Here is a 19,794-nt window from a genome sequence, read left to right as displayed (position 1 = left end):
AGGCCTCACTTACCTGGCATTGTTCAAGGGAAAAGATGTTTGACACAAGTGAGACACCTGATTAACTTCCTAAAATGTAAACTTTTCTTTTAACCATTTCAGTTTTTAAAAACAGATGTATCACATACTTACATGCCTTTTTAAAATGAACATCCTAAACATGACTTTAACTTTTTGTTGAGTCAGTATAATGTGTATGCATCTATTATTAAATAGTCATTTTCATTTGCTTTATTCTTTTCAGGTAGCTGTCATTGTTTTCTGTGGTAAAGCCTTTGTATACACTTTCAGTCACCTTCTAAGTTTCTATGTCTTATTTACTCTGGATTTGGAAACCAGATATTGAAACTTGCTAAGAATTGCATGTTAAAGTGGTAAGATATCTGGAATTTGCTTGAAAATATCCCTTGGAGCCAGGAAAGTAGGGAGGAGTTAATTATTCAAGCAGGGTGATTGGTATATTACTCTGCCCTTGTACATGTTTACAAATTTTCATAATTAAAAGTTTTTAAAAACTACCATTTAAAAAAGAATTCTATGTTAGATATGTGTGTACTTAGTTCTTAATTTTTATCTTTGTAAGGATTTATAGGAAACTTAATAGTATTTATCTTTGGACAGAAGGACTGAGAGCTAAGGGGGGAGGGATGTGCACTTTTTATTTGTTCTGGTGGAGTTTTATGACCTTTTTTTACCTCCATATGTTTTGTGTGTGTGTGTGTGTGTGTGTTTAACGTGTATCTAGCCAGGAAGAAGTTTCACTTCCTTATCTGTAAATTCAAAGTAGTAACAGTATCAGACTTATGGGATTGTAAGGCTTGTATATCTGTTTGTTTTTTTTTTTTTTTGCGGTACGTGGGCCTCTCATTGTTGTGGCCTCTCCCGTTGCGGAGCACAGGCTCCGGACGCACAGGCTCAGCGGCCATGGCTCACGGGCCCAGCCACTCCGCGGCATGTAGGATCTTCCCGGACCGGGGCACGAACCCGTGTCCCCTGCATCGGCAGGCGGACTCTCAACCACTGCGCCACCAGGGAAGCCCTATATCTCTGTATTTTAACACATTTTTTGTTTTACTTTAAATAGGTATTTTAGATGGATAACAATGCGTTCTGTGTGAGGTGCTAAAAGAGCAGTAGAAGGAGCTCTGTAATGGCTGTTTCAAACTTCTGAGAAGTCTTTTTTGATATCCATATCTGGACTTAAGGGTCTCACTAATTGTCATTGGCACTGTCCCGTTACCTCTCCCTTTGATGGCGTAACTTGCTGCCTGTGCTGTTATAGCTAAGCTAACTCTTCACTGTCTCTTATGCTTTGCTTTCTTTAAATATTCTGCCCTTTCTGTGTTTACCATTACTGAATAAAACAGATACACGCACAATGTAAATTCAGTTGTAAATCACCACTGACGTACGGGATTCACAATTAAGCATTTCCTGAAGGTAGAAGTATAAATTGGTCCTCTTTAGGGAGGCAATTTGACAAAGTCTATCATAATTTAAAATATGTATGCCTTTTGTCGTAACAAGGAATTCATCCTAAAGTTATACTTACATGTTCAAAGATGTATGAAGAAACTGAATGGTGTCTGAGTGGAAGAGAAAAAGGAGTTTGGGGTAGGAGGCAGACTTAACTTTTATTTTATGGCTTTTGAAATTCTTTTCCTTTACATTATGCAGTTTACTACTTTTTATATTAAAGAGAAAAACTAGGATAAAAAGAGCCTTCTTACCACCTGTGGGTAAGACAGAATTTACAGGTTCTTATTCCTAATGGATTTTCCAGATTATATTTTTTCTTCAAGGGACAGCAATGCTGACAGTAGGCTTTTTCATTGCTCAGCCTGACGTTGTGTTGGATTTTGACAACCCTAACCTAATCATTTGATAATTGAGTCCATTTCTGATAGTAGGAATTTTTATAATTTCATTGCATAAATGTGTATCTATATCTATTGCATTTATCCATCCTTCCTGACGAGTATTCCCTACATATTCCCCCGTACTTAAACCCACCTGCATTACCTGTTGACCACCTATTTTTTCTCCATGCTCATGTACTTTATGTGTGTGTGTATGTATGTATATCAATAAACACACTGACATGAGACACACACAGAAAAAGATATTTTTTTGGTTGTAGTTTTTCTTTTCAAACCTCATCATACTCATTTGATTGCATTTTCCTTTTTTAAAATTTAACGCTACAATGCGCAAATCCCACCAAGTCACCTGATACAACTCTAATTTACTGTTTTTAGGGATTGCATTGTGTTAATTGATCAAAGTATATTGTAGTTTATTCAGCCATTCCTGTATTGATTGAAACAACTCTGTTTATAGAGACAAGAAATTGGAAAATAAGTGACAATAAATATCTTTGTGTGTACTATGTGTGATTACTTTTGTTTCTATGTGATAGATTCCCAGGAGTAGGACGACTAGGTTAAAGGTGTAAGTACTTTAAATTTTAATATATGTTGCAAGATTTCTTTCCAAAAGGACTTTTCACTTAGACCAGTGAAATATGACAGTACCCTTTGAGGAGATATTATCAATCTTTGAAATTTGTGCCAAAGTGATAACTCTTTGTTAAACTAATTGTTATTTCCCTGACTTTTCTAGTAAGTTTGACTGTTTTTATAAACTTAACAACTTGGATCTGCTTTTTCTCTACATGTCAAATATTTTTTCTGATTTAATTCCTTAGTTTGTTTATGATTTTTTCATAATAGGAAATTTTAAACTCTTAATGTCTGTCTTAAGTTTCTGTTCTTTGTTAAGAATGCTTAGAAGACATGTCATCTTCTAAATTTTGTTGTAGAATGTATTTCTGTGATTTATTTTTTACATTTGTCTTTACTGCACCTGGAATTTAATTTTTTATGTATATAATGTAAGATAAAGATCTGATGTTTTTTGCTAGATGATAAGTTTTGTGAGGATTATTTTAAAAAATAATTTATCCTATCTTGTTGAAATGAAATTTAACCTTTGGCTTGTACATTTTCTTATATGTGCTGGAATCATTATTTAAGTTCTTTATTCTGTTCCACTCATCTGTGTGTCTGTTCCTATGCCAGTACTGTACTGATTTGATTAGTGTCTTTTGAATATATTCTGAAACCTGACTAGTGAAGTCCACTTCTGGTTTTCTCCTTTTGTTTAATTTTCTTGGTGGTTCTTGGACTTCCTGCGTTATAATTTTAATGTCCTATTTCTAAATTAAAAAAAAATTCTGGGCTTTTTTCTCAAGACAGTTATTTATAAATATTGGGAAAATGTTACTACTGTGAATGAAATATTTTCCCATTTTTCTAGGTGTCTCCTTCTAAACTAGAGAAAAATTTTTTAATTAATTTTAAGTGTTGTATCATATCTCTCCCTAATAATCTATTTTTTACTAACTTCAGCTTTCTTTTACTAGATAACTTACATATTTTAAGTATTCCATCCAATCATTATCAAAAAGATATATATATTTCTCTTTCATTCCGATATTTATGCCAGTTAATTCATTTTTATGTCTTACTGGTTTCCTATATCTTCAAATCAGTGTTGAATTATAAAGGGTTCAGTGGGCTTCCTGCTCTAATTTCTAATTTTATTAATTTGATTTATTGACTGAGCAATAACATTCATATGGTTAAAATAATAAAGTTTTCTGGGAACAGTCTCCTTCCCATCCCTTCCCTAATCTGTCCAGTTCCCACCCTGTACTCAAAGTAACCACCATTATTGGATCTCTTCCACAGATCATCAAATTTACATATAGAAGCAAGTTCTTTATATATATAAAAACACACACATGTATAATATATTCAATATATATATTTATTGTGTGTGCATACAGTCTTAATTTTATTTGAAATGGTTTTAGTGTTTTGCTACTTAGGACACTTGCAATTGTTCTTCTTTCCAAAAATGCTTAATTTTTTAGTATTCTTTTCCACAGAGCTTTTATTACAAGTGGCTGCTGAATTTTACCAAATGCCTTGTTAGCATCCATTGATAAAATCTTGTGATTTTTTTTCTCCTTAATTTGTTGATATATTGAATTGTGTTGATTCCTAAAAATGAACCATTCTTGCATTCCTGCAGTAAATTATGATAGTATATTATTTTTGATATGTGGCTAGACTCTATTGTCTGATTTGATTCTTTTCTCTTTAGAATTTTTACGTTTAACTTCTAAGTGAAATTGGTTTATGGTGTTTTGTGTGCTACATACTATTAGATTTGGTACTGTTATTCTGACTTCATAAAATGAAACATTTTCGGTATTTTTCTATGGTTTAATATTATTAGAACTATGTTTATTTTAAGATTAAGAATCTGCTGGGAACCCAACAGGTCTCAATGTCTTTGTCTATAGTAGATTTCTTTTTTTTTTTAATTTTTAAATTAAATTAAATTTTGTTTTTACACAGCAGGTTCTTATTAGTCATCAATTTTATACACATCAGTGTATACATGTCAATCCCAATCACCCAATTCAGCACACCACCATCCCCACCCCCCTGCGGCTTTCCCCCTTTGGTGTCCATACGTTTGTTCTCTACATCTGTGTCTCAACTTCTGCCCTGCAAACTGGTTCACCTGTACCATTTTTCTAGGTTCCACATACATGCGTTAATATACGATATTTGTTTTTTTCTTTCTGACTTACTTCATTCTGTATGACAGTCTCTAGATCCATCCACGTCTCAACAGATGACTCAATTTCGTTCCTTTTTATGGCTGAGTAATATTCCATTGTATATATGTACCACATCTTCTTTATCCATTCGTCTGTCGATGGGCATTTAGGTTGCTTCCATGACCTGACTATTGTAAATAGTGCTGCAGTGAACATTGGGGTGCATGTGTCTTTTTGAATTATGGTTTTCTCTGGGTATATGCCCAGTAGTGGGATTGCTGGATCATATGGTAATTCTATTATTAGTTTTTTAAGGAACCTCCATACAGTTCTGCATAGTGGCTGTATCAATTTACATTCCCACCAACCGTGCAAGAGGGTTCCCTTTTCTCCACACCCTCTCCAGCATTTGTTGTTTGTAGATTTTCTGATGATGCCCATTCTAACTGGTGTGAGGTGATACCTTACCGTAGTTTTGATTTGCATTTCTCTAATAATTAATGATGTTGAGCAGCTTTTCATGTGCTTCTTGGCCATCTGTATGTCTTCTTTGGAGAAATGTCTATTTAGGTCTTCTGCCCATTTTTGGATTGGGTTGTTTGTTTCTTTAATATTGAGCTGCATGAGCTGTTTATATATTTTGGAGATTAATCCTTTGTCCATCGATTCATTTGCAAATATTTTCTCCCATTCTGAGGGGTTGTTTTTTCGTCTTGTTTATGGTTTCCTTTGCTGTGCAAAAGCTGTTAAGTTTCATTAGGTTCCATTTGTTTATTTTTGTTTTTATTTCCATTACTCTAGGAGGTGGATCAAAAAATATCTTGCTGTGATTTATGTCAAAGAGTGTTCTTCCTATGTTTTCCTCTAAGAGTTTTATAGTGTCCGGTCTTACATTTAGCTCTTGAATCCATTTCGAGTTTATTTTTGTGTATGCTGTTAGGGAGTGTTCTAATTTCATTCTTTTACATGTAGCTGTCCAGTTTTCCCAGCACCACTTATTGAAGAGACTGTCTTTTCTCCATTGTATATCCTTGCCTCCTTTGTAATAGATTAGTTGACCATAGGTGTGTGCGTTTATCTCTGGGCTTTCTATCTTGTTCCATTGATCTATGTTTCTATTTTTGTGCCAGTACCATATTGTCTTGATTACTGTAGCTTTGTAGTATAGTCTGAAGTCAGGGAGCCTGATTCCTCCAGCTCCATTTTTTTCCCTCAAGACTGCTTTGGGTACTCGGGGTCTTTTGTGTCTCTATACAAATTTTAAGATTTTTTGTTCTAGTTCTGTAAAAAATGCCATTAGTAATTTGATAGGGATTGCATTGAATCTGTAGATTGCTTTGGGGAGTATAGTCATTTTCACAATATTAATTCTTCCAATCCAAGAACATGGTATATCTCTCCATCTGTTGGTATCATCTTTAATTTCTTTCATCAGTGTCTTATAGTTTTCTACATACAGGTCTTTTGTCTTCCTAGGTAGGTTTATTCCTAGGTATTTTATTCTTTATGTTGCAGTGGTAAATGGGAGTTTCCTTAATTTCTTTTTCAGATTTTTCATTATTAGTGTATAGGAATGCAAGAGATTTCTGTGCATTAATTTTGTATCCTGCAACTTTACCAAATTCGTTGATTAGCTCTAGTAGTTGTCTGGTGACATCTTTAGGATTCTGTATGTATAGTATCATGTCATCTGCAAACAGTGACAATTTTACTTCTTCTTTTCCAATTTGTTTTCCTTTTATTTCATTTTCTTCTCTGATTGCCGTGGCTAGGAGTTCCAAAACTATGTTTAATAATAGTGGTGAGAGTGGACATCCTTGTCTTGTTCCTGATCTTAGAGGAAGTGCTTTCAGTTTTTCACCATTGAGAATGATGTTTGCTGTGGGTTTGTCGTATATGGCCTTTATTATGTTGAGGTCGGTTCCCTCTATGCCCACTTTCTGGAGAGTTTTTACCATAAATGGGTGTTGAATTTTGTCAAAAGCTTTTTCTGCATCTATTGAGATAATCATATGGTTTTTCTTATTTAATTTGTTAATATGGTGTATCACGTTGATTTGCGCATATTGAAGAATCCTTGCATCCCTGGGATAAATCCCACTTGATCATGGTGTATGATCCTTTTAATGTGTTGTTGGATTCTGTTTGCTAGTATTTTGTTGAGGATTTTTGCATCTATATTCATCAGTGATATTGGTCTGTAATTTTCTTTTTTTGTAGTATGTTTGTCTGGTTTTGGTATCAGGGTGATGGTGGCCTCATAGAATGAGTTTGGGAGTGTTCCTTCCTCTGCAATTTTTTGGAAGAGTTTGAGAAGGATGGGTGTTAGCTCTTCTCTAAATGTTTGATAGAATTCACCTGTGAAGCCATCTGGTTCTCGACTTTTGTTTGTTGGAAGACTTTTAATCACAGTTTCAATTTCATTACTTGTGATTGGTCTGTTCATATTTTCTGTTTCTTCCTGGTTCAGTCTTGGGAGGTTATACGTTTCTAAGAATTTGTCCATTTCTTCCAGGTTGTCCATTTTATTGGCATGGAGTTGCTTGTAGTAGTCTCCTAGGATGCTTTGTATTTCTGCTGTGTCTGTTGTAACTTCTCCTTTTTTATTTCTAATTTTGTTGATTTGAGTCCTCTCCCTCTTTTTCTTGGTGAGTCTGGCTAATGGTTTATCAATTTTCTTTATCTTCTCAGAGAACCAGCTTTTAGTTTTATTGATCTTTGCTATTGTTTTCTTTGTTTCTATTTCATTTATTTCTGCTCTGGTCTTTATGATTTCTGTCCTTCTGCTAACTTTGGATTTTGTTTGTTCTTCTTTCTCTAGTTCCTTTAGGTGTAAGGTTAGATTGTTTATTTGAGATTTTTCTTGTTTCTTGAGGTAGGCTTGTATAGCTATAAACTTCCCTCGTAGAACTGCTTTTGCTGCATCCCATAAATTTTTGATCGTCGTGTTTTCATTGTCATTTGTCTCTAGGTATTTTTTGATTTCCTCTTTGATTTCTTCAGTGATCTCTTGGTTATTTAGTAACGTATTGTTTAGCCTCCATGTGTTTTTGTTTTTTACGTTTTTTTCCCTGTAATTCATTTCTAATCTCATAGCGTTGTGGTCAGAAAAGATGCTTGATATGATTTCAGTTTTCTTAAATTTACTGAGGCTTGATTTGTGACCCAAGATGTGATCTGTCCTGGAGAATGTTCCATGCGCACTTGAGAAGAAATTGTAATCTGCTGTTTTTGGATGGAATGTCCTATAAATATCAATTAAATCTATCTGGTCTATTGTGTCATTTAAAGCTTCTGTTTCCTTATTTATTTTCATTTTGGATGATTTGTCCATTGGTGTAAGTGAGGTGTTAAAGTCCCCCACTATTATTGTGTTACTGTCGATTTCCTCTTTTATAGCTGTTAGCGGTTGCCTTATGTACTGAGGTGCTCCTATGTTGGGTGCATATATATTTATAATTGTTATATCTTCTTCTTGGATTGATCTCTTGATCATTATGTAGTGTCCGTTCTTGTCTCTTGTAACATTCTTTATTTTAAAGTCTATTTTATCTCATACGAGTATTGCTACTCCAGCTTTCTTTTGATTTCCATTTGCATGGTATATCTTTTTCCATCCCCTCACTTTCAGTCTGTATATGTCGCTAGGTGTGTAGTGGGTCTCTTGTAGACAGCATATATATGGGTCTTGTTTTTGTATCCATTCAGCAAGCCTGTGTCTTTTGGTTGGAGCATTTAATTCATTCACGTTTAAGGTAATTATCGATATGTATGTTCCTATGACCATTTTCTTAATTGTTTTGGGTTTGTTTTTGTAGGCCCTTCTCTTGTGTTTCCCACTTAAAGAAGTTCCTTTAGCATTTCTTGTAGAGCTGGTTTGGTGGTGCTGAATTCTCTTAGCTTTTGCTTGTCTCTAAAGCTTTTGATTTCTCCATCGAATCTGAATGAGATCCTTGCTGGGCAGAGTAATCTTGGTTGTAGGTTCTTCCCTTTCACCCTTTCATCACTTTAAGTATATCATGCCCCTCCCTTCTGGCTTGTAGAGTTTCTGCTGAGAAATCAGCTGTTAACCTTATGGGAATTCCCTTGTATGTTATTTGTCGTTTTTCCCTTGCTGCCTTCGATAATTTTTCTTTGTCTTTAATTTTTGCCAGTTTGATTACTGTGTGTCTCAGTGTGTTTCTCCTTGCGTTTATCCTGTATGGGACTCGCTGTGCTTCCTGGACTTGGGTAGCTATTTCCTTTCCCATGTTAGGGAAGTTTTCGACTATAATCTCTTCAAATATTTTCTCTGGTCCTTTCTCTCTCTGTTCCCCTTCTGGGACCCCTATAATGTGAATGTTTTTGCATTTAATGTTGTCCCAGAGGTCTCTTAGGCTGTGTTCATTTCTTTTCATTCTTTTTTCTTTATTCTGTTCCACAGCAGTGAACTCCACCATTCTGTGTTCCAGGTCATTTACCTGTTCTTCTGCCTCAGTTATTCTGCTATTGATTCCTTCTAGTGTAGTTTTCATTTCAGTTATTGTATTGTTCATCTCTGTTGTGTGTTCTTTAATTCTTCTAGGTCTTTGTCGAACACTGCTTGCATCTTCTTGATCTTTGCCTCCATTCTTTTTCCGAGGTCCTGGATCATCTTCACTCTCATTATTCTGAATTCTTTTTCTGGATGGTTGCCTATCTCTACTTCATTTAGTTGTTTTTCTGGGGCTTTATCTTGTTGCTTCATGTGGTACATAGCCCTCTGCCTTTTCACCTTGTCTATCTTTCTGTGAATGTGGTTTTTGTTCCACAGGCTGCAGGATTGTAGTTCTTGCTTCTGCTGTCTGCCCTCTGGTGGATTAGGCTATGTAAGAGGCTTGAGCAAGTTTCCTGATGGGAGGGACTGGTGGTGGGTAGATCTGGGTGTTGCTCTGGTGCGCAGAGCTCAGTAAAACTTTAATCTGCTTGACTGTTGATGGGTGGGGCTCGGATCCCTCCCTGTTGGTTGTTTGGCCTGAGGCAACCCAACACTGGAGCCTACCTGGGCTCTTTGGTGGGGCTAATGACAGACTCTGGGAGGGCTCACGCCAAGGAGTACTTTCCAGAACTTCTGCTGTCAGTGTCCTTGTCCCCACAGTGAGCCACAGCCACCCCCCCACCTCTGCAGAAGACCCTCCAACACTAGCAGTTAGGTCTGGTTCAACTTCCCCTGGGGACACTGCTCCTTTCCCTGGGTCCCGATGCGCACACTACTTTGTGTGTGCCCTCCAAGAGTGGAGTCTCTGTTTCCCCCAGTCCTGTTGAAGTCCTGTAGTGAAATACTACTAGGCTTCAAAGTCTGGTTCTCTAGCAGTTCCTCCTCCCGTTGCCGGACCCCCAGGTTGGGAAGCCTGACGTGGGGCTCAGAACCTTCACTCCTCCAGTTGGTGGACTTCTGTGGTATGTGTTCTCCAGTCTGTGAGTCACCTACCCAGCAGTTATGGATTTGATTTTACTGTGATTGCACCCCTCCTACCGTCTCGTTGTGGCTTCTTCTTTGTCTTAGGATGTGGGGTATCTTTTTTGGTGAGTTCCAGTGTCTTCCTGTCGATGATTGTCCAGGAGCTAGTTGTGATTCTCATGTTCTCACAAGAGGGAGTGAGAGCACATCCTTCTACTCCGCCATCTTAGTTCCTCCTCCTTTAGTAGATTTTTAATTACCTTTAATTCGTGCTATTTGGTTCTACTCAATTCATTTCTCTTGGGTCAATTTTGATATTTTCTGTCTTACTGGGAAAACATTTTTCTCTTCGGTTTTCAAATGAATTGCCAAGAAATTGCATTTGTATTTTCTTAGCTTTGTCTTATTTTTTCTTTTCTTTTTTCTTTTTTTTTTTTGTGGTACCGGGCCTCACACTGTTGTGGTCTCTCCCGTTGTGGAGCACAGGCTCCGGACGCGCAGGCTCAGCGGCCGTGGCTCACAGGCCCAGCCGCTCCGCGGCATGTGGGATCTTCCCGGACCGGGGCACGAATCTGTGTCCCCTGCATCGGCAGGCGGACTCTCAACCACTGTGCCACCAGGGAAGCCCTGTCTTATTTTCTTAATTCTCTCCTATACTTATGATTTCTCTTTTCATTTTGACTATCGTGAGTTTTCCCTCTCACTCTTTTTTTTTTCACCCCCTTATTAGACTCTGATTCTTTAATCATGTTTCAGAGAGCTAGCTTTTGGACTTATTTATGCTTTCTATAACTTCTTTACTTTATATTAATGTCAAATAGTATCTCTTAGTTCCTTCTTCCTAGTTCATTTTGATACAGTTTGTATTTTTTCTAATTTCTTGTTTACTGGGTTTCCCCCCTGCCTCTGCCTTTTAAAAATATTAAAAGCTATTAAGGCCATAAATTTACTTCTGAATACAAATTTTGCTAGGTCACCTGGGTTTTTATTATGATTATTAAATTATAGCTATTTTTTGTTGTAGCTTACTATGTAGATCATAATTTCTCTTTTGATTTCTTCTTTGATCCAAAGATTATCTAGGTCATCTCGTCATTTATAACAAAATATTTTTGGTACCTTTTCCTAAATTTTCTATATTACGTATCTCTGAAATTAGTTTATTGTTAATATAATTTCTGTTTTTTGTTTTTTGGAACTATATTTGTCTCTTCTACAAGGTATACTGAAATAACTCAGTATATTTGTATCTTTTTTTTCTTTGCTTTTTAAAAAATTTTTGAATTTTATTTATTTTTTTATACAGCAGGTCCTTATTAGTCATCAGTTTTATACACATCAGTGAGTGTATTTGTATCTTTAAAAATAAAATTATTAAAGCTCTAATAAGTTTTGCTTTATTACCTGCTGTGTTATTTGGTATATACAACTTTATAACTCATATTGGTCATAAACTGTATATTTTACAATTGTATAATCTTTATCCTACTCGATACTTTTTTTAACTCAAACTTATTTAATTAATTTATGTATTTGGCTGCGTTGGGTCCTCATTGCTGCTCATGGGCTTTCTCTAGTTGCAGCAAGCAGGGGCTACTCTTTGTTTCGGTGTACAGGCTTCTCACTGCAGTGGCTTCTGTTGTTGCGGAGCACAGGCTCTAGGCGCGCAGGCTCAGTAGGTGTGGCTCGCGGGCTCTAGAGTGCAGGCTTAGTAGTTGTGGCACACGGGCTTAGTTACTCCGTGGCATGTGGGATCTTCCCAGACCAGGGCTGGAACCCGTGTCCCCTGCATTGGCAGGTGGATTCCTACCCACTGCGCCACCAGGGAAGTCCCCACTCAATACTTTTGACCTTGAAACTATACCTCGATCGATACATGTTTCTCTGCATTTTTTGCAGAGAACAAAATAAAAATTAAAACAAAATACTATTTTCCCCAAAAGATGCACATTTTTCTCCCAGGTGTCTTCTTGACCATGAAAAGATGAGACCTTTAGAGTACTTTTATTTTCTGCCTCTCTTCTGTTTTCCCCTCGTTCTCTTCTTTCAGATCTTGGGAGTACTTTTACTTCTGCCTCCCTCCATCTCCCCTGCCTACAACTCTTTTATTTTGAATAGACTGTTTAGTACATCTTGAATAGATATCTATTAAAATTTCTTTGGGGATAAAGTCCTTTGTTTCAAGAGTCCTTATTTATCATGTAAGTTATACATTCTTAGATATTCGGTTATTATCTAAATGTATATTACATGATATAAACTGAAAGATTCGTTACTTATATTACCCTTTCTCATCATCTTCCCTGTTACCATGTCTCTATTCTGGTTTATTTTTTCTTATTCAGAACCCTTTCTCAATTATTTTTCTCAGTTGGGGTAACTGAGAAAATATACTCTCTCAATTCTTCCATATTTGCAATTTTTTTCCTATATCAAAGTGTAAGTTTTGTTGGTATGGAATTCTTTTCTCCTTGTCCCCTGTGAATGTTATTCAACTCTTTCTTTCTCTTTTTTTAAAATATAACAGATTAGAAGTCCAATGAGGAGCTGATTTTTTATCTTTTATAACTTACTTGCTTTTTATAGCTGGGTGCTTAAATATGATTCAGCATCCTTGAACTTTTATCCCTGATACCTTTTAATGTACATTTTCTTTTATTATAATACTCTACTTTTTGCAGTAATAAAATATACATAGTATAAAATTTACCATTTTAACCATTTTTAAGCATACAGTTCAGTGACATTAAGCACAGTAAACAGTGTTGTACAACCATCACTGTCATCCGTCTCTAGAACTTTTTCATCTTCCCAAACTGAAACTTTGTACCATTAAACAATAACTCCTCCTTCCACAGCCCCATTCAAGCACCATTCTACTTTCTATTTGAATTTGATGACTCTAAATACCTCTTAAAAGTGGAATTATACAGTATTTGACCTTTTGTGACTGTCTTGTTTCACTTAGTGTAATGCCTTCAGGGTTCATCCATGTTACTATGTCAGAATTTCCTTGTTTTTTAAGGCTGAATAATATTCCCTTATATGTTATGTGTGTACCACATTTTGTTTAGCCATTCATCCATCGATGGACATTTGAGTTTGTTTCCACCTTTTGGCTTTTGTGAATATGCTGCTATAAACTTGGGTGTACAAATATATTTTCGAGTCCCTGCTTTCACTTCTTCTGGGTATACACCCAGAAGTAGAATTGCGGATCTTATGGTAATCTGTGTTTAATTGTTTTGAGGAACTGCCATACTATTGTATTTTCCATAGTGGCACCACCATTACACATTTTCATCGGCAGCACACAAAGCTTTTATTTTATCCACATCTGTGCCAATCCTTGTTATTTTCTGTTTCTTGATTATAGCCATTCTAATGGGTGTGATTTTAATATACATTTTTAATCTGTCAGTTTAAAAGAAATCTGTCTCCTATGCTAGGAGGGCTCTGTGACGTTGAACCTGAGAGTAGAGAACTCATAGCACCATGCTTGCTTGGTCTTCTGTTCTTAGAATATTTTATTTTTATAGAATATTTTTAGCCCATTTATATCTGAAATATAAATGACATGAATTCAGTGATTTGCAGTTATACAGGTCTGTATCAGTGTCTTAATCTCAGTTTCCTCATCTGTGAAATGAGGGTCTTTGGTGATTTACTTCCTAGATTGTCTGATTCAGCTGTAGCATCATTCGCATACTTACAGAATAAAGGTCAGAATTACTGCAAGGCATTTTCCAGCCCTCCATAGATAGTGGAAGTCCTCCCTTTCTACCTGTCTTCTCATACATACATGTTAAAGGCCAACAACACAGGTCTACTTATTCCCTAATCATCCTTCATAATCTCTTTTAATTGTTCCTTCTCCCTGATTCTTTCCTCCACTGATTCTAACCTCCCTTCACACTTTGGTTTGGTGGAAGTCTTATTCTAAACGTCAGATAACAGCTGAGATCTCACTTGAAGAAGTCTTCCCAGTTCTCTGTGACCTAAATTAATTTCTAAATTGTTATTCTCATAGACCTTGAATTTTTAGACTTATCACATTATGCCTTTTATTAGAAGGATGTGTGTGTGTGTGATTTTTATTTGACCCTTCCCCATAGTTTAATAAGGTTCTACACTGCTGGGACCATATCTTACTCATATTATGACGTTGTGCCTATGTCAGGGCAAGTAAGTACTTAGTATATTTTAACTGCATTTGAGCAAGAGTGGAAAAAACGTGTATTGACCAGTAATCAGTTTTGTGGCTTGGTGTTGCTATTTTGTCTAGGAAATGTAATCAACAATATTTTCAGTAGATTTTCTTTGTATTTTATATCTACCTTTTAGGACCAGTGTTTCTTAAGTCAGCAATAAAATTAACTACAGCAGGAACTTCATTAAAGCTACAATTTAGGATATGAAATATGAAAGATTTCTAACTTTACCCTGTACATTTCACATATATCATTAGTCACTGTTAGACACTTTGGTCTTGCTTTATATAATTCAGTGCTGGATGTGTATTTTAATGAGAGAGTTTTTGACATCAACATTTTTAACTTTCATCTAATTTATAATATTAACTTTGAGTTCATGGAAATAGCTGCCTCTATAGGTTATGGTTTGAAACTGCTAATAAGTTCAGTCAGTAATACATGATCTTTAGCTCCTAAACTGTGAATGGTAGATTTCACTTTTTGTTCAGATCTATGTCTGAATTGAAAGGGGTCACAGCGTCTGAATGCTGAATAAAGCAGTAGAATGCTAATCAGAAGATAGAAGTACTAGACTCACTCCATTATTAACTTATACTCTGTTCAGGAATCGACATGGGTATTGGTGTCTTTTTTAAACTGGTATTAATAGTCTCTGCTACTTGATAGTTTGTGAAGTGCTTCATCACCACCATTTAAAAAATGTTTTAAATTCTTGTGGCGTTTTGAAGTAGTTATCTATTATCCCTGTTTTATAGATGCGGAGATTGAGACTTAGAGAAATTCAGTCACTGAAGTTTTGGCTAGCAGTAAAATAAGTAATAGTCTTGGAACTAGACCCCAGGATTTACCCCACAGTTAAGACTGTTAGCTGCAATCATGCTGTGGTGTGTTTTTTTGTTTATAGGATTCTACATAAATGCACTGATGTTATTATCAACAAGTTATCTTGAATGTCACTGCGGTGTGTGTGTATATATATATTCCATTGCATGTTTAAATCTGTTTCCCTCAGTGGTGTCTGGTAACAGATTAAGCTTCAGGGGTATGATTTTCATTACTTTCTCCAAGTGAATGATTTTGAAAGCTATCAAAAGCATTTTTCTATTTTTAAAATTTTCCTTCAAACCGATGTTTCCTTTCAGAATTACAAAATAATTTTAAAATCATGATTATCTGATGTTAACTGTTAATCCTTAAGTATATAATTAAAATTTTTGTTCAATACTTGATTAAAAACTATTTCTGAATTTTCTGTCTTTATTCCACAGAATGATAAATAACGCTGATCATCTCTAGAAAAGATATTGATTCACCTCATGTAAAGTATGCTCAGTTCCTTTCCAGTGGTGTAAGTATCTAATTCTTCTCTTAATTTTCATCCTCTCAATTGTTTTAATAAAATTTAAAAATCATTATGATTATGATCCACAAATGACAGCAGGCATTTGTAGAGTTGAAAGAATTTTTTCATAGTTATGTGGTAAGGAATGAATTTTCAAATCTATCAACTTTCTCTTTTACCATTTCTGTTTCAAGTTTGAAGTCTAACATTAATTTTCAATTGAACATAAAATTACATATAATTTTAAACTGCTTAATAGCCTAGAAATTTGTGAAACAGATGGCTGGTATTAAATACCTTGTGACAAGCAGAATATTGGAAGAATGCTACCTTAATGCTGCATTTTGTATGCAAACTACTAAACACCTTAGCCATTTTCTTTACCTACTGGGGATAATAATGTAGTTAAGTCTGTTAGCTAATGTAACTGGTAGACTTTCTTTGGAGTCTGGCAAAAAATACAAATTGGATGGTGTTATTATGTAGAGAGGTTTTTTTGTGCTAGGACATGAGCTGTAACCACTAGTTCATATTAAATAGGCCTCTGAATAAAAGTATTCTAGAGTAGATAAAGTATCTATTAAGTACATCTTTAGAGTCTAGTGCAGAGTGCCTTTAGCGTAAGCATTTTCTAAAATTTGGTTCAACCAATATTTCAATTAAATTCCTTCTGTTTTGGTTGACAGTTCTATAATCCAGTAAGTAGACATTAAGATAGATTTTCCTTGTTATTTAGGTTTTTTGTTAAACTTTTTTCTTCTCTCATTGGCTTTATCATATATCTAAAAGTCTCTGGAATAGGCCAGGTGGTGTGAACTGTAGCCTGAGTTGCTGCTAAGTAGCTGTGTCCTTGGGAAAGGGAAGACACTGTGTTTGCTTTGGGCCTGAGTTTCCCTTTTTTAAAACATACAATTTATTTGTTAATGGCTATTTTCTATAGCCATTAGAATGTAATTAAGCATCATGAGGCCAGGAATTTTTGCCTAATTTGTTCCTTGTTGCATCCTCTCTGCCTTGTACATGGTCTGACACATAGGGGTCACTCAATAAGTGTTAGTTGAATGATTTTTGTCTAAATGGCCTCCTGTTCTCTGATTGCACACCTAATTTATATCTCCCTCTATAAACTTGCATGTTTTTATCAACACTAGGATTTTATTTTCCCAAATGTGTATAAGGTGGCTGTAATTTAAAAATTTCAGCCTTAATTAGTGGTAATTTAAAAATAGCTATTAAAGTATGATTGTAAATTGAATATAATCTTATTTTTCTCGAAATCTTTTTATTATGAAAAGAACATTTTTATACGATTATCTGTAGTCATAGTCTCTCTTCTCTGCGTTAGTCAGTTCTGCCATTGGTTTGAATTATAGAATCATTTTACCATACTGTGAAGCTCAATCCCCAGCAAATCTTCATTTCTTACTTATTCTCACTCTTGTCATTTTCTTACTTTAAAACTGCCTCTCCTTTGATGGTAATGATAATTGTGTGTGTAATGTGCCATAAATAGTAAGAAGGGCCTTAGTACATCTTTAGTTGGGTAATATTATGACTGATGCAATAATGTGTTAAATCATCATGGAATAAATACCATGTATGACAAACAAAACTAATACATGACTAGACCATATTTTGCCTAGTCATTCTAGATAAAAAGATAAAGACAGCAGTCAAGCTGAAGAAAATGCTGTGTTATCCAATAAGGTCTTATTATCTGTTGATGATTTACAGGTAAGGTAGTTGTGTCATTTTTGCACATATGATTTCAAGATTAATCATTTGTGAATGCTTTAACCTTCATGATTATAGGATTTAGTTTAAGAAAGTATGTTCTGGACCTCGGGCCTTATCCAAGAAGGGTTTACATATCCAAGTAGGGGTAAAATTTATTGTAAAATACGTTTACTATTATGGTCTAATAGTATGGTCTTTTAGAATGTCAGTTTATGAACTGAGGCATAATTCCTGAATTTAATTGTTCTTTTATGCTTCAGACATTGTCTGTGTTATTACAGTGTCAAAATTCTTCTCACATCATTTTCAATTACTGTTGGCCTGAGTCTGCATTCAGATTAGTAATTTGAAGTGAAAGATGTTCCTTATCCTGTGAACAGTTCTTCTGCTACATAGGAAAATTAATTCAGTTCTTACATGTTATCTTTTTCTGTTATAAAAGAATTGCTGGTATCATGGACTTAGATGACCTTTGTAGGTCATTTTAGCCATAATTTCATGATTATGCACTTAAACTAGGTGAATTATAGGAAATAAAATTCGAAAATGACAGAATGTGTACCTTTGTTTATGTTAATGCCACTGGAATATTGTTCTCAATATCCAAGAAAGCTTCTAATCTTGGCATTTTCTCAGTAAAATATTGTACCTTCAGTGTCATATGCATGATTTGATCCTGCTCATTATGCCACTATCACTCTGCTATATAGGAGTCATACATTTTATTCTAGCAATTGTAGATCTTTTTACTTAAGGTATATCTTTGTATTAGGGACCCCTCTTGGTGCAAGGCACAGACATCTAATTTAAACAAGGTGAAGCTTAAAGGGAAGTTTATGCTCTTACATAACAATATAGCAAGAAGAGCAGGAGTGGACTTCCGTGGTGATCCAGTGGTTAAGACTCTGCGCTTCCACTGCAGGGGGCACGGGTTCAATCCCTGGTGGGGAAGAAGAGCAGGGATGAGGTAGGGTCTTAGGAATGACTAGAACAAGGGATATGAACACTGTAGAACTTTCCCCTTTGCTCTGCATTTCTTAGTATACCTGCTTTAGTTTCCTATAAACTAGCTTCTTCTGCATGGTGAGGAATATACCAGACTAACACCTTCCCACAGCTGAGCACAGTTACAGTGACTGTCCATCTTCCTTCTACTCTAACCTGAATATTTTGAGGAGAACAAGGCTTGGTTTCCTTGTGTGCCCACGCTGTTGGCCAGAAGGTAGGGTATTTTGAGTGACATCCCCAAGAACATGTGATTGGAAACAATGAGGCATTCTGTGCAGACAAAATAATAGGTGCCTTCTGTTATCTCCTTTTATGACTTTGGATTAAAAATGTTTCCCATAGTCAAGGAATCTGAAATAACACAATATTACATTGCTTCAGATACTGTGGAATCTTTAGTTCTGGTAGTTCTAATATAAGCTTTAGGATGGATACTTTTCAGTTAACAGGTTAAATTCTTGTAATTTATTTTAGTTTTATGCTAATATATACAGAGTGCTGTTCCATACAGAGAGACATTTGAAGAATTATATACAGAATACTATCTGCTCTGATATAAATGGGATAGGAAAATATCATAATTGATTTTTTTTTGTCTGTATAATAAAACAGTCCTTGAAATCTCGTATCTAAACAAGGTCAGTTTATGATGAATTTTGAAAGTATGAAGACCTTCAAAGCATGAAGTTAGCAATGGACAACTCCATTTTCAAGAGAAAGGAATAATGTACAGAAACCTGAATTTACCAAATCATTAAGTTAAGAGGTAAATTATTTGGATTTCTAAAGGGATTTGGCAGCTACTTTAAAAAATTTTTTTATTTTTTATGCTTTTGCGGTACGCGGGCCTCTCACCGCTGTGGCCCCTCCTGCCGCGGAGCACAGGCTCTGGACGCGCAGGCCCAGCGGCCATGGCTCACGGGCCCAGTCGCTCTGCGGCACGCGGGATCCTCCCGGACCAGGGCACGAACCCGCGTCCCCCGCATCGGCAGACGGACCCCCAACCACTGCGCCACCAGGGAAGCCCTTGGCAGCTACTTTTAAAAAGAACTTCCTAGGATTAAGAATTAATGTGTTACTAAGCACTTGATAGAAAGGACCAAGGGCTGAGGGTTAAGATAGAAACTAAAGTGTCAAGTGTCTCTTATAAGCCATTAGGAAAATGTTTACAGAGCTTTTTCAACAAATTTTGAATGTAATATACCTACTGAAAAATGTACAAATCAGTAGTGTACAACTTGGTGAATGTTCACAGCTAATGTACCTATGTAATGTAACTAGCATAGAACAGAACATTACCAACACTGCATAGCATTTTAATAATAGAGCATTTGTGTTAATAAGCAGGGTTCTTTTGACATCAGTTAGGAGAAAAAGTAAATGAGTTACTCTGGTTGAAAGTTTTTTTTTTCTCTCTCTCCCAACTAGCTGATGGTAT

General features: G+C 35.7%; 1 protein-coding gene across 9 annotated transcripts in view; it reads left to right on the top strand.

The window, feature by feature from the left end:
• HMBOX1 (homeobox containing 1) overlaps positions 1-19,794 on the top strand; it is a 174,890-nt gene that overhangs the window by 67,765 nt on the left and 87,331 nt on the right. For 7 of the 9 annotated variants that reach the window (XM_022594954.3, XM_022594953.3, XM_022594952.3 and 4 more), the window contains one exon: positions 15,538-15,617. In XM_022594954.3, coding sequence (XP_022450662.1) covers positions 15,595-15,617 — 23 coding nt within the window. In that variant the 5' untranslated portion in view covers positions 15,538-15,594. Of the gene's footprint in view, positions 77-15,537; positions 15,618-15,640; positions 19,123-19,794 lie in introns of those variants that run through there. The other 2 variants (XM_089912757.1, XM_089912758.1) reach the window with 2 other exon arrangements.

This window comes from Delphinapterus leucas, chromosome 6, assembly GCF_059928025.1.
Source record: "Delphinapterus leucas isolate spDelLeu-1000000601 "Yukka" chromosome 6, BTC_Dleu_Yukka2, whole genome shotgun sequence".
NCBI classification, from domain to species: domain Eukaryota; kingdom Metazoa; phylum Chordata; class Mammalia; order Artiodactyla; family Monodontidae; genus Delphinapterus; species Delphinapterus leucas.
Note: the sequence above shows the minus strand (reverse complement) of the source record. Positions and strands in the feature narration are given on the sequence as shown.